Raw genomic sequence first — 12,302 nt, 5'->3', positions numbered from 1 at the left:
ACTCCCATCCCCGCTCCGGGTCCCGTCTGCGGACCCCCGGGGAGCGGCAGGGTCCCTGCGGGGCAGCCCGGCGGAGGGGCGCGGTGCGGGGCCGGGCGGTGCTCGGGGCTGCCCGGCGGGGCGGCGGGGCGGGCAGTCCCCGCTCCCCTCGGCCCGGCTGCGCCGTGTGGCAGCTCCTCTGTCAATCAGCCTGACTTCACTCCTGCACGCCCTGTGTTTCCAGTATTATACCCCCGCCGCCTCCTGGTGTCTCTGCTTCGCTGCGAGCCGGGAGCGCGGCCGCCACTGCCGCTGCGGCTGCGGCTGGGCGAATGCGCGGGCGGCGGGGCAGCGCTGAGCGGCGCTGAGAGGCGCGGAGAGGCGCGGAGCGGGGCTGCCGCCTTGCCCGCCCCGGCTGCGGGCAGCCCGGGCGCCGGCCCCCTCCTCGGGCCGGGGTCGCCGCGATGGACCCTCCCGCGGGCATCGCCTGCGTCCTGCTCTGCTGCGCGCTCTCCCTGCCCGCCGGCGCCCTGCGGCGCCCCGGGGACAGAGGTAGGTCTCCGCCGGGACGCCTCCGGGCTGCTCGCCTTGCCCCGCCGCCGGCCGGTGCCTTGCTGCCCGTCTGAAGTCGCGGCTCGTCGCCCCGCGGTTTTGTGCTCCCCTTGAACTTCTTCTGCGTCTACTTTTGCCGGGTTTCCAGTTGCTTCCTGCGAGCGGCAGGCGGGGATGGGGAAGGGGGTACCCGAGCAAGCCGGCGGGGAAGGAACGCGGGAGCCCCGCCGGCGGTGCCAGCGCTGCGCCGGTGCCCGCGACCCCGCGGCCGCCCGCTGCCTGCCCCGCGGAGGGGGCGAGCCCCGGAGGGGCGGCGGGCAGGGCTCGGTGCCCGGAGTTGACCGTGCGGGGTGAAGCACATGGCAGCCCGTCTGCCTCCTCCTTCTCCTGCATCGCCGCCGTCCAAAACTCCCGGGGCTCCCTCTCACACCGCTGACCGTGGTGTCCCCATCAGTTTGAGGGCAGTTTGAGGGACGTTGCCTTTCCCTCGCAGTCTTGCCTCCTGCTCACCGAGCTCCTACCCCTGTCCCTCCGAGGGATGCCGAAGTGGATCGGTGCCCTCTCATCATCGCCGCCCACCCGGGTGGCTCCAAAGCCCCCGAGGTGACCCGGGTGGGCGGGGGTGCGGGTCCCGGCTGGGTGGGGGCGCTGGGGCTGCCGCCTGGTGTTTCGGGAAGCAAAAGCCAAGTTTGAATGAACTCTGTACACTTCATGATAGTGAATCAAGTGTCTGTACAGAGTGCAGTGTCCATCTGCCTTATGTAAGTGTCTGCTGTGCTAATGAATAATGGAATAAAAATCCCGTGGCATCAGGAAACGTTTAGTTCTAGTATCTCTCTCCTCTTTTGCTTTCTCCCTGTAAAGATCCAATTCTGAGGAATATAGAGGAATACAACTTTGTCATACCCACCAGCACAGATTCAGAGGGCAGGTTCTTATCCCACTTGGTGTCTGGACCGCCAAAAGCACGCTTCAGGAGGGCTGCAGAGGACTTGCAACACGAAGCAGCAAACGAGCAAATATTTTACAATGTCACTGTTTTTGGGAAGGAGTTTCACTTCAGGTTGCGGCCAAACTCCAGGCTCGTCGCCCCTGGAGCAACAGTTGAATGGCAGGAGGACTCTGAGGAGACTCACATTGAACCTCTCTATGGAAATTGCCTCTATGTTGGGGATATCACTGATGTGCCAAATGCTTCAGTTGCTATCAGCAATTGTGATGGGCTGGTAAGTTACTTTTGTTATTATATCAAGGATTATTATATTAATTTCCTGCAGTCTTTAAATATAAAATGTGTGGACTGTCAGAAACTCACACCTCATATGGTAACTGTGAATGCAAATTAACTAATGTTCTCTTGTGTGGGAATAGCTGTGCTGCACCAGGCACGGCTCTACAGACACTGGCACTAGAAGTTTGAGCACATGCTCTTTGGTAGCTACTCTGGAACAGTGCAGCTGAAACCAGGATTTCTGTTGATTTGTGCTAAAGTTGCTTGAGGGGTCTGACAGTTTCGAACAGAAGATGAAGTGGCATATTCTCAGCATCCTTTTCTACTTTTCACTTCCAGCCTGTGAAGGGAAATTTTAGGACAGTTAATCCCAGATAACAGGCAGGACTGCCCTAGAAGCAGATACAATAGGTAAAATATGGTTTTGCCCTGGAAAATTTTAATTTATTCAGAGTCTGTTTTCATGGCTCTTTCCCTTGGTGAGTTTCATTGCCTAATCAAGTGATTGATGGAAAGTCACAAAAGAGTTGGAGTTCTACAAGCAAAAGAGCTCCCTGTGAATCACCTTGCAAGACTCAGTGTATTAAAACTCACTGCAGCTTTCTGTTCTGGAGTGCATGTTCAGCATGCACTCAAATTATAAGTGTTTGTCCCTGATGTCCTAAGCTGTCATATTATTATTTGAACAGTAATTACTGCACGGCATTATGTTGAGTGAGAAAAGGGCTATGTTTTTTATAACAAGTTTATTCAGTCAGTATTTTCTTGCTATATCCTTTAGAATTCTCGGTTTGGAGATTACTTAATTTGATTGCATTCTGTTCAGTGCACAAAAAGCGGGTATGAGTCAGTTGTATTTCTGTTTATTTAATCATAGAAAGTTGTTCTTTTGCTGTGCCAAGAAGATAACATGTATGGAGATAGTATGTTGACTATCTGAGAATGGAAAGGACTCAAATACTTTTCCCCTTACTCCTTCCTTTCCTGTGGTTTCTCCTAGCTGTGTGCAGTCCTGTTTTCAGGAGTAGGTTTTAATGTTGCAATTGTTTGATGTGGGCAGCTGTCTGAAGGCAAGAGAAACACCAGGACTTGGCAAGATGAGCAATTTAGAAAGCAGAGTATGAGCCTGAAGGCCTCCCTCTGGTGGGGAAGCAGAAGTTCTTTGCCCTTCTCATACCTAGCACAGATAATGTTGTGTAAGGGAAAATTTTCTTGCTCTGGGCATTGCAGAATGGAGCCAAAGCAGCTCTTCCATGTTCAGCTGTGCTGAAAGGTGCAGGAAGATCCTGGGAGCAGCTGCTGCTTTGCCTCCTGCTGGCTCCTCTCATCAGCACAGTTGGTGACCAGGGCAGTGGGGGAGCTCCTTCCTCCTTCCTCCAGTCTTAGCCAGAATTTGAACTTCTGTCTGGGAAAGAGAGCTATGATAAAATGTAAAAGGAGTTAAAGACCAAGTATAGATAATACTCCAAGGCCTCCTGTTGCACGTGTAGATTTTCACAGTATTTATAAAATGCTTCTCTTTTTGCATTTGTAAGTAACTTCTCAAATGCAGAGAATGAATCCAACTCTCAATTCAATTACACTCATAAATAGCCAGAACCCAGAAAGCAACCTAGAGAATTTTAGTTTTCAACCTGCATCCACAGCGTGCTCATTTTCAGCATTCTTCTTTTCATTAGAATTAACAGGAGGGTTGGTCTGGTGTTGGAGCTGCCACATTCTAATCTGGATGCCATGCTGGTTTTTGCATGGCATTAGCAATTTTGCTGATAGATTTGGAAATGGCTTACTGTTTCCTCCAGTGTGGATCTACATGGTAAATGTTTCAGGGCAGAGATCATGTTTGTTTTCACCTAGGTCACTGAAGCCTAGGAAGTATTACCTCAATATCTTTAAGCATCTGGCTGTAATGATTTCCTTGAGATTGTGCAGTAAATCTGTTGTGGAACTACAAAGTGAACTCCAGTCCCTTGGGTACTATGTTCCATTTCTACCCTTTCCTTCCATCTCAGTTTCTTTACTTCTTGTTCGGGGGAGAATTTAAACCAGGTAGCAATAGAATTACACCAACTCCAAGAAACTTTATTGGTGGTTCCTCAAAAGTCACTGGTCCACGGACACAAATAAGGAGCAATAACCCACTGAAGTTAATACAGCACTTAACTGTCTCTCATTTTGCCTTTTTTTTTCCTGTGTTTGCAAGGAGTACTGAAGAATCTCTGGAGCAGTGTATTGCCAGCAATGCAGTCTTAGGCACCACTGGGCTGTGCATTATCCTCAGGTTTATTGGTATTTCAGATGTGAATGCACAAGGCAAGAATTGGTTTTCTGTGTTCATTTTTTATTTCACTTTACTTCAGTGGAGACATTCCACAGTATCATGGATTTTCTTTCAGTTGCCTAATGCTAAGCATGCTCTAGCCAATGCTCCTGATATACCCCAAGAGTTTCCACCTCCATTTCTAGATTATTCTGGAAATAGGGATGGTGGAACTCTCTGACAACTGAGTTGTCAACTGACAAGTGTTGGAGTTGTTTGTTATAAACTTGCTTCATTTAACTCCTGGTATTTTTCTTGAACTGCTTGCTTTTGAAGGTGGTTTGACATCTGTCTGTGCTTCTGGTGAGCTTCCAGCTTTTGCATCCAGACATTAGGACTGAAATGATACTTGAATTGAAGTTTTGTAGTTTGATCTTTACATTGCAAACTTTTGTTGATTGAATCTGGTTCAAGTCAGTGAATGCATCTGCTACCTTGCCAACTTCTGATGTTATTTCCTCTGAACATCCCCTTTGGCTTGCACTTCACTGCCAACTGTGTCTTATTTTTCCAGTTATTGTCACAGAAGAGTCTGCCTGGTGGTGTTGGCATTGCCAAAACGAGTAGTTGTTGGAGGGCTTTACATGAAAATAGTAGATCTGTGAACAGATTTTTGAACTGTACTAGAAATGATGAAGATTTTTAATCTGTGATAATTCTAAAAAATGAAAAGGTACAGTGAATTCCTATATAGAATTATCTGCTACCTGACTGAGGAGATACAGACTTATTTTGGGTCCTCCCGGTTTTCTGTAACAGAAGTCAGTAACAAAATTAGTTTTATTGACCTAAAAATCAAATCAGGAGCAGATGAAGAGAATTTCTGAAGTGTGGAATCTACGTGTGTTTTCAGAGCTGAAGTGGATCTTTGTGAATCACTGGAAAGTTAGAGCTAATCGATAGCTTTTCTAACAGCTTTCTCAGCTACAGATGTGATTTTTTACCATATACAAATGTTTTGTGAAAACTTTCCCACATAAGATAAAATTACTCTGGGCAACTTGGAGTCATCTTGGTTGTCATGATAGTTCTCAAACTGATTTTCCATTTAAGAGGCAGAACCAACGTGGTCAGCTGTCCATGGCCTGCAGACTGTTGGGGAAGATACTGCACTTTGAGTATGTTCTTGGTCCTTGGCCAGATCCTTAGTTGTGGCTGCAGCTGGAGGATGCAGGAGCTGGCTGTCCTCTGCAGGGGTGAGCTGTGAAGAAGTGCTTAGAGGCTGTAAAAATGCCATAAGCCAATAAAGAGTTAGAATTATGGCAGTCCTTCTATATTATTGTATTAACTATGGGAACTCCCTTTCTTCACCCCAGCAGATGAACGTGCCATGGTAGATGAACTCTTTGTGCACCTGGATTTCTTATTTTGAGAAATATTTTGGCAATGCTTGGGGCTGATGTGCCAAAGCCATCTTCTTCAGGCTGACAGGATGGCAATGTTTGGCTGTGGAAATTTAGAAACATAAACTCTCTCCCAGTCTCCTTCCTTATAACGTTCATAATCTGTGGGCTACAATGTGTGCTTAAACACAAGCAGATACAGGAGAAACACAATATAAACACCACATCTGGTACAGATAACGAGCACATGATTAAATTAGGCTGCAATTCAGTTAGACTTACTGACAGGGTCCTAAAAGGCTGAGGATCAGCTTCAGGTTGACTAAAATACTGTGATCTTGCCCCCACTGAAGCAAACAGAGGAACATCAGTTTCAGTAACGTAGTCGTAGCATCATTATTATAATCCTCTTCTTTTTTTTTAGAAGTTGAAATATGAGCTGTCCAAAAATGTCACTGTATTGTCATTAAAATGGGAAACTATTAGAAGTGGACATAGAGTAAGAAAGCTGTACAGGACTTTTACAGCTGTGTGTTTCCTCGTGGGACTGTAAGCATTACATGTCTAAGGGTACCAAACCATTGTTCTCTTACAAGTATAACTGATATAAGTGTTTCTTCTTATCTGATGAAATAGGCAGGGTTTGCTCCACAACATTTCAGTCTTTGCTTTGTGCTGTAATAAACCTTGCAAACCATTTGAGAGAAGCCTTTTGGCTGGCTGCTTGCCCAGAAGCTATTTCTTCTAGAAATACTTGGGAAGCCAGCAATGCTTTTTAGACTCATGCCCAATACTAACAGTAAGTGGAGTACTGGGCTGACCTGGGTGGGTTTGTGGTGATCCACTCACTTTCTAGGCAGTCCTGAAGCTTCAGGGATTGACTGCTGCTTTGACTACTGTTCATGTAAGTGACTGTCTGTCAGTTGTCCCCAAACGTTGTGACATATTATTTGTATTATTGGTATTTTCCTCAATGTTTTGAAATCAGATAATGAAATATTTTTCTTTTCTGCAGTCTTTATTTTACAGGGAGGTATTAATACAGTCTAAGTTCAGGCACATCATGTATATTGTGAATGTAGGAGCCCAGGTTCCAGATTCAGTCAGTGATGTTTCTCGAGAACAATTCCAACTACCCATGGGAAATGCCCATCTTTCTCCTTCCTGGAGGAATATTCCCTCCCCTCCTTCCTACCACATTCCCTGCATTCCTGAAGACATTTAAACACCTTGTGAAATCTGTCCTTGTTGAGTATAATCCTGCTTCATTCTGAGCATGAGTTGGAGCTCTGTGAAGTCAGTGAGTTTTAAGGTTATCTTCTCAAATACCTTCCGGACAGATGCTTTCCTGGAACTGGCCACAGCTGAACCTAACTCACAACTCACCTTTGGCAGATCATGTAATTCACCTGGAAAAGAAGTTGAGGGATCTGCTCACAATGAATACAGCATGAAGGAGACACAAACATCCTTATATAACTCTCTTATTTTTCCTCTTAGATATCCGTCTCCTGCTTTCATATGGATTTACAATTGAGTTTAGTTTCTGTTTTATCTGGTTTTTGGATTACACTGGTTTGTGATGTAGCAAAAAAGCAGAACTCAAGGTAGCACAATATTGTCTTCAAAGCCTGGTCAGGTTGAGTGCCTGACAGTTAAAACAGATGCCTGCTACAAAGAATTCCAGTAATTATTTTTTGTGTTCTATTTTCTTAGCATTCACATTATGATTGGGTTGCATCCATTTTCAGTGGATTAAAAATTGGCATACATAATATCTTCATTTTGGAGCGTTTTCTCTTTAAATTAAAAAAAAAGAAAAAACCAAACCGAAGTTGCCATCTGTTTTTTGTGTAACAGCAAAGCTCACTGTGAGATTTTTTCATTTTGGACGAGCAGGACTATAACACAGTGGCAGAAGAAATGCAAATATTTCCTGTTAAAGTGTAGAACAGAGTTAAAAAGCCATTCTCTAAGAAAACAGCAGCCCTTCCTCTGCAGGTGATCAGAGGGGATCTCCATTAACCCACGTGGTGTTTTGAATGCAGCTGGGGTCTCTCCATGTTTTAACCAAACATGGATGTCAATTTTAGCACAATCAGAGCCTGACTGTGCATCCACATCTACACACATGGCATAAAAGACCTACATAGCCTGACAGAAAGCAGCCCCCAGGACTGAGACTTTGCCTCAACCCAGTCTCTGGGTTTCTGCTGTTCATGTCCCTGGCCAACACCAGCCTGGCTGGACAGCCCCTTCTGCTGTGTGAGTTGCAGAGGCTTTCCCTTTTAAATGTTACAGTCTGAAATACAGAGAGTGTAAACACTGTGATTCAGCCTCTAACTGGAGTAAATTAGCCCCATTTTGCTGTCCTTAAAAGAGACTCATCAGTAAGTACTATTTTTTTTTTTTTTTCTATCTTCTGTGCATTGTTCATCTCACCTACGTTTTATCTGAGAGCAGAGTAAGTGATTTCATACAGGTGGACACCATCTGGACAGAACATCCTCAGGCAATCAAAACTGGTATCTTTGTGGTATGTTGTAGGCCTTTGGATAAAATATAGGTATTTCCTTATGTCCTATTTGACCTTGTGTTGCATTGTCCTCATTGTGGTAGAATCTCAGCTGTGTTATTTTTTTCAGCCACACAAGAACTAATTTCCCTACTGGAGTATTAACCATGTATATCCAAGAAATGTGCCTAATGGCTCCTTCTACTTTACATCTTGAAAGATCCAAGTATAGGAACTAATTTTGCTAAGGTCATAATTACTTTCTGGGGTAAGCAGAACATCTATTTCGAGAAGTCTGCCCCTCTTCAGCCTCCAAAGGTGTGTTCCTCAAAAAACACTATTACCTTACTTAGCTACCAGCTCCGTGCTCCCTCCTGGCACAAGGTGTTCCAGTATTCTCTGGGAATTTAACCATACAAACTCCTGCAAATGGCAAGAGAAGCCCACACTTTGAGTTAATTGCATGTTTATCTTTTGCTACAGAAGGTTGGAAAATATTATTTTGGATCAACCATAATTCCAGCTGTTGCAGAGAGCAAGACCTTTCCTTCACAGATCACACTTGTATTTTATTCGACCTACTTCTGAGCACTTTTTAGTACCAGTGACTGGTGCTTTGTAAGCAGGTCAGGCTGTTACTTAATTGCACACTAGGACATTTGTCACACTGGGTCTGATTAAAACAGAAAATCAGGGAGCAGGTCTTCAGTTGGAGGTTGCACAACCTCGTGTTTGCTTCCTGTGAACAGCTCTTACGTGCACACCCTTTTTCAGATCACCTTCTCCCTTTGTTGCTTTCCTTCTTCCCAAGTTTCTGTAAGTTCTTTGACACATCTGGCTTCTTTAGCCTCTTTATCTGTGTGTGTTTTAAGTTCATCTTTGTTTGCAGAGTTTTGACACAGCGGGTTCCCAGTTCTAATAGTCTGTGGAATGAAAGGCCCACATTTCACATGCTATTTTCAGCACTGTTCTATTAAACTGTAACACTGAAAAGAAAAGTGTCTTCTTCAAGTGCTGAGGAGCACGTTGCTTCCTCACATCTAAATCACAGTCTTTGCTATAGATCCTCTGAGTTATTCCCAGGTCTCAAAGTGTCTGGTACTTTCCTCAAATCTGGAGTTTCTGGACTCATAAGTGTGAGTCTCAGCATTAAATTTTTTACTTTTCTTCTAAGTAACTCTTTTCTGTTTACAGGGGTGTTTTTACATAAGAGTGTCTCTCAAGGGAAAGACACACAGACACAAGTTGTGTTTCCTGAAGCCTCAAAAATCACCAGGCCAGTGAAAATCATCCCAAATATGTTGTTCTGAAGGTGTCATTCTGCACTACAGATGAGTCTTAATACCTCATAGCTATTGAGAGGGGTAATCCTGTTCCCCTGGCTGCTCCCTGTGCCCTGCTCCCCTGCTCCAGTACCCTGCTTGTCTTATCCACCATATATTAAGTAAGTGGCCAGACCACTGAATCTCTGCCTGCCAGTTTAGCTGCTTGGTCTGGTTCTCTGTGGGGTGAGATGGATGTTTGTATAGGCACAAGGATGAATGTGGAAATGCTGTTTTAAAAAATGCTTTTTGTTTAAACTTTACAAGAAAATTCCGCCTCCATTGGAGAGGAGTGGTGTAGGATCAGAGAAAGGGGTGGGGTTTGCTGCTGTGGGGAGAAAAGTCATTCTGATAGCAGAAGGGAGAGTGGGAAAAGAAATTGGAAGACAAATTGCTGAGTGGCAAGAATGAGAGATGGGATTTCTCCTGTCTTGCATTTACTTCTGAGTTTGTCCACTGCCATGTGTTACGTGGACTGGCTGCCCCTCAAGTGGAGGAGATTCAGTCACTGAAAGTGGTAACTTTGGTATCATAATAGCCCCTCTGGTGCCACACAGAGAACCTGCCCTCACCACCAATTTATATACCTGCATTTTGGGTTTTTTGCTTCAGGTCCCTTGTAGGACAGCGTTTGTTTTCCAAAACTTTGCCTGATACAACTTGCTTTATGCTTTGATCTTGGTAACTGAAGTGTGTTACACTTCACCAGCATTCCCTTCAGCTTTATGTTTCTACTTCTTTGGTGTGTGTCAAATTGAATGTTTTGCCTCTTTATTGCTGCACCCATGACCTTTATCTTCAAAACAAATAAATACACTGAATTCTGCACTTGTGCCTCTCCCCACAGAGAATGCAGAGGCTGAAACTGCTCAGGGTCTATAGTACTTCCTGCCTCTCACACCTGCAAATTACAATATTATCATTTTTCTTTGGTCATGGTAACCTATAAGTAAAGCTACTTTAACTTCCTTCCCACTGTCATCCCTTTTAACATTTTGTGTAGTTGCCAACTCTGTGTTTGAATTTCATTACATGGTCAGATCACTCTTCCCCAGCATTTAGTGTCTAGTCCAGTGGGCCTCAGGGGACATATTACAATCCATTTTCTACTGAAATTAAACATGAAACCTACTAATCCAGTAATGAGAAAAAGTCAGTGAACATCACCAGTATCTTTGTAGATAAGAAAAGCTCCTTCCACCTGCAACTAGATAGAGCTAATTTAATGCATTTAAGTTATTTCTCTTCACTAGGTGTATTGACTATAGGTAGCTGCTGTTATTGCCATTTAATGAAGGTGAACTATTTCTAAAAGCTTTTTGAAGCAAGAAAACTAGGAGGAAATGCCTGGCATATGGCTAACATTTAAGCTGATCTTTAAAAGACATAAAAGCAAAATATCTTCCTGAGGTTTTAGAACGGCACAGTGCCACATCTTGATGTAGGCCCCGAGTCTTTAAGCCTTGATTAATGTGATTTCTGATTTATTACCACTGTAAGAATAATGAAGTTGACGTGTGGAGAAGAACCTGCGTGGCTAACAAGCAGGCTGACCAGCAGCTGTTCCTGACCTCTTTTCTTTTCCCCCGTCACTTGCAATAATTAAAAGAAGCAGCTCATGAAATGTCAAGATTGATTGAATTTTGTATCCAATACATGTTTCTACAGGAGCCTGGAATGTTAAGTCTCTCAGCCTGATCTTGTGCCTGCTTCCCACTGGTACTGGGCAGTCCCTTTTTCTTGCAAGTCTCCTCCTTCTGTGCCCTGGGGGCTGCAGCCTCAGCTTCCAGCACATCCCAGGGGCAGGCATCACCCCAAGGTCCCTTCACAGCACACTCCTGGGACAGGACCTGCAGATTCAGTGCTACCCTTGCACAATGTGGTCTGTAGGATGAGTTTCTCTTTCAGTTTGTGCTTCCAAAAGTGCTTTTTTGGCATGATATTATGAACATTGTACTCAGTATGGGATAAAGAAAGTCAAAATAATACACGTCCAACAGGAAAGAAAAGGTTTATTGTCTTGGAAGTAAAACTATTTCAAGAGCTAAACACAATAATAAACAATTTAAAATTCAATGTAAGTACAGTAAAAGGATAGAATTTAGAAGGGAAGAGGGGAAAGCACGAATTTTACTCCAAAGACATGCTAATTTTGCTGTTTCCCCCCATGAAAATACAGAACTAAGATCCATTACCTGCTCAAAGCAGATGCATCTTGCACGTTCTTCCACAGACAAGTGTGTGGCTTCCAAGATAGATCCCAGGGCCACTGTTCATTTCCATTGCATCAGTTGAGGGGGAGACCTGCTTGTAGGTCAGAGCCCATAGATCACAACTTGAAAAAGAGCCTGCAGAAAATGCAGAGTTTAACCAAGGGTAGGTGGCAGCACAGGCTCTCGTTACTGTTTTAATGGTGGTTTTATTTGTTTTAAGTTATGGGGTTATATTTTAAGTTATGGTTAAGTTATGGGGTAAATGATGCTCGTCTGACTCACTTGCAGAAGAATCCACTTCTTGATTCTTGAGAGTGTGAAAATTGCTAGGCTTATTTCTTTTCCCAAGCAGAGGTGCTGTGGAAGAAATGTAAGAGATGTTGTTTGGAAAGCATTCTGCAAACCAGAATGTATTTGAAAAACAGTCTTTGAGAAATAAATCACTACCTGATGATGATGACAGCTAAGCTGGGCCAATAGTCTTTCACGTGCCAACACTCTCTCATGTGACAGGAGTTATATTGGAAGCTGGCAGGCTTTGAAGCTCACAAGGCTGAAAATGTCTAAAAATTGTCATATACTTAAACAAAGTAAGCAATAGCTAGATAAAAATATGTCCTTGAAACTTCTCAAAACACCTGTCTGTAGAACAGTGTGAACTTACCAAGGTCACAGTCTTTTTCCTATTAGGAACAACAACAAAAAAATGCAAATCCCAGAAACAAACCACCTCAGATCAATAACAATAATGAGCTTAAGGATAAAGAAGTTTTAGGGATGAATTTGGATTGATTTCAGATTTATAACATAGCTTGAAATAGAGTTTC

At 44.2% G+C, this 12,302-nt stretch overlaps 1 protein-coding gene across 2 annotated transcripts in view; it reads left to right on the top strand.

Annotated features, from left to right (window-relative positions):
- Window positions 1–297: 297 nt before the first annotated feature.
- ADAMTS2 (ADAM metallopeptidase with thrombospondin type 1 motif 2) overlaps window positions 298–12,302 on the top strand; it is a 170,428-nt gene continuing 158,423 nt past the window's right edge. For both annotated transcript variants that reach the window (XM_071758671.1, XM_071758670.1), the window contains exons 1-2: window positions 298–531; window positions 1,396–1,757. In XM_071758671.1, the coding sequence (XP_071614772.1) occupies window positions 444–531; window positions 1,396–1,757 (450 nt within the window). In that variant the 5' untranslated portion in view covers window positions 298–443. The remainder of the gene's footprint in view (window positions 532–1,395; window positions 1,758–12,302) is intronic.

Source organism: Heliangelus exortis, chromosome 15 (assembly GCF_036169615.1).
Source record: "Heliangelus exortis chromosome 15, bHelExo1.hap1, whole genome shotgun sequence".
NCBI classification, from domain to species: domain Eukaryota; kingdom Metazoa; phylum Chordata; class Aves; order Apodiformes; family Trochilidae; genus Heliangelus; species Heliangelus exortis.
This window is presented reverse-complemented; position numbering and strand designations above follow the sequence as displayed.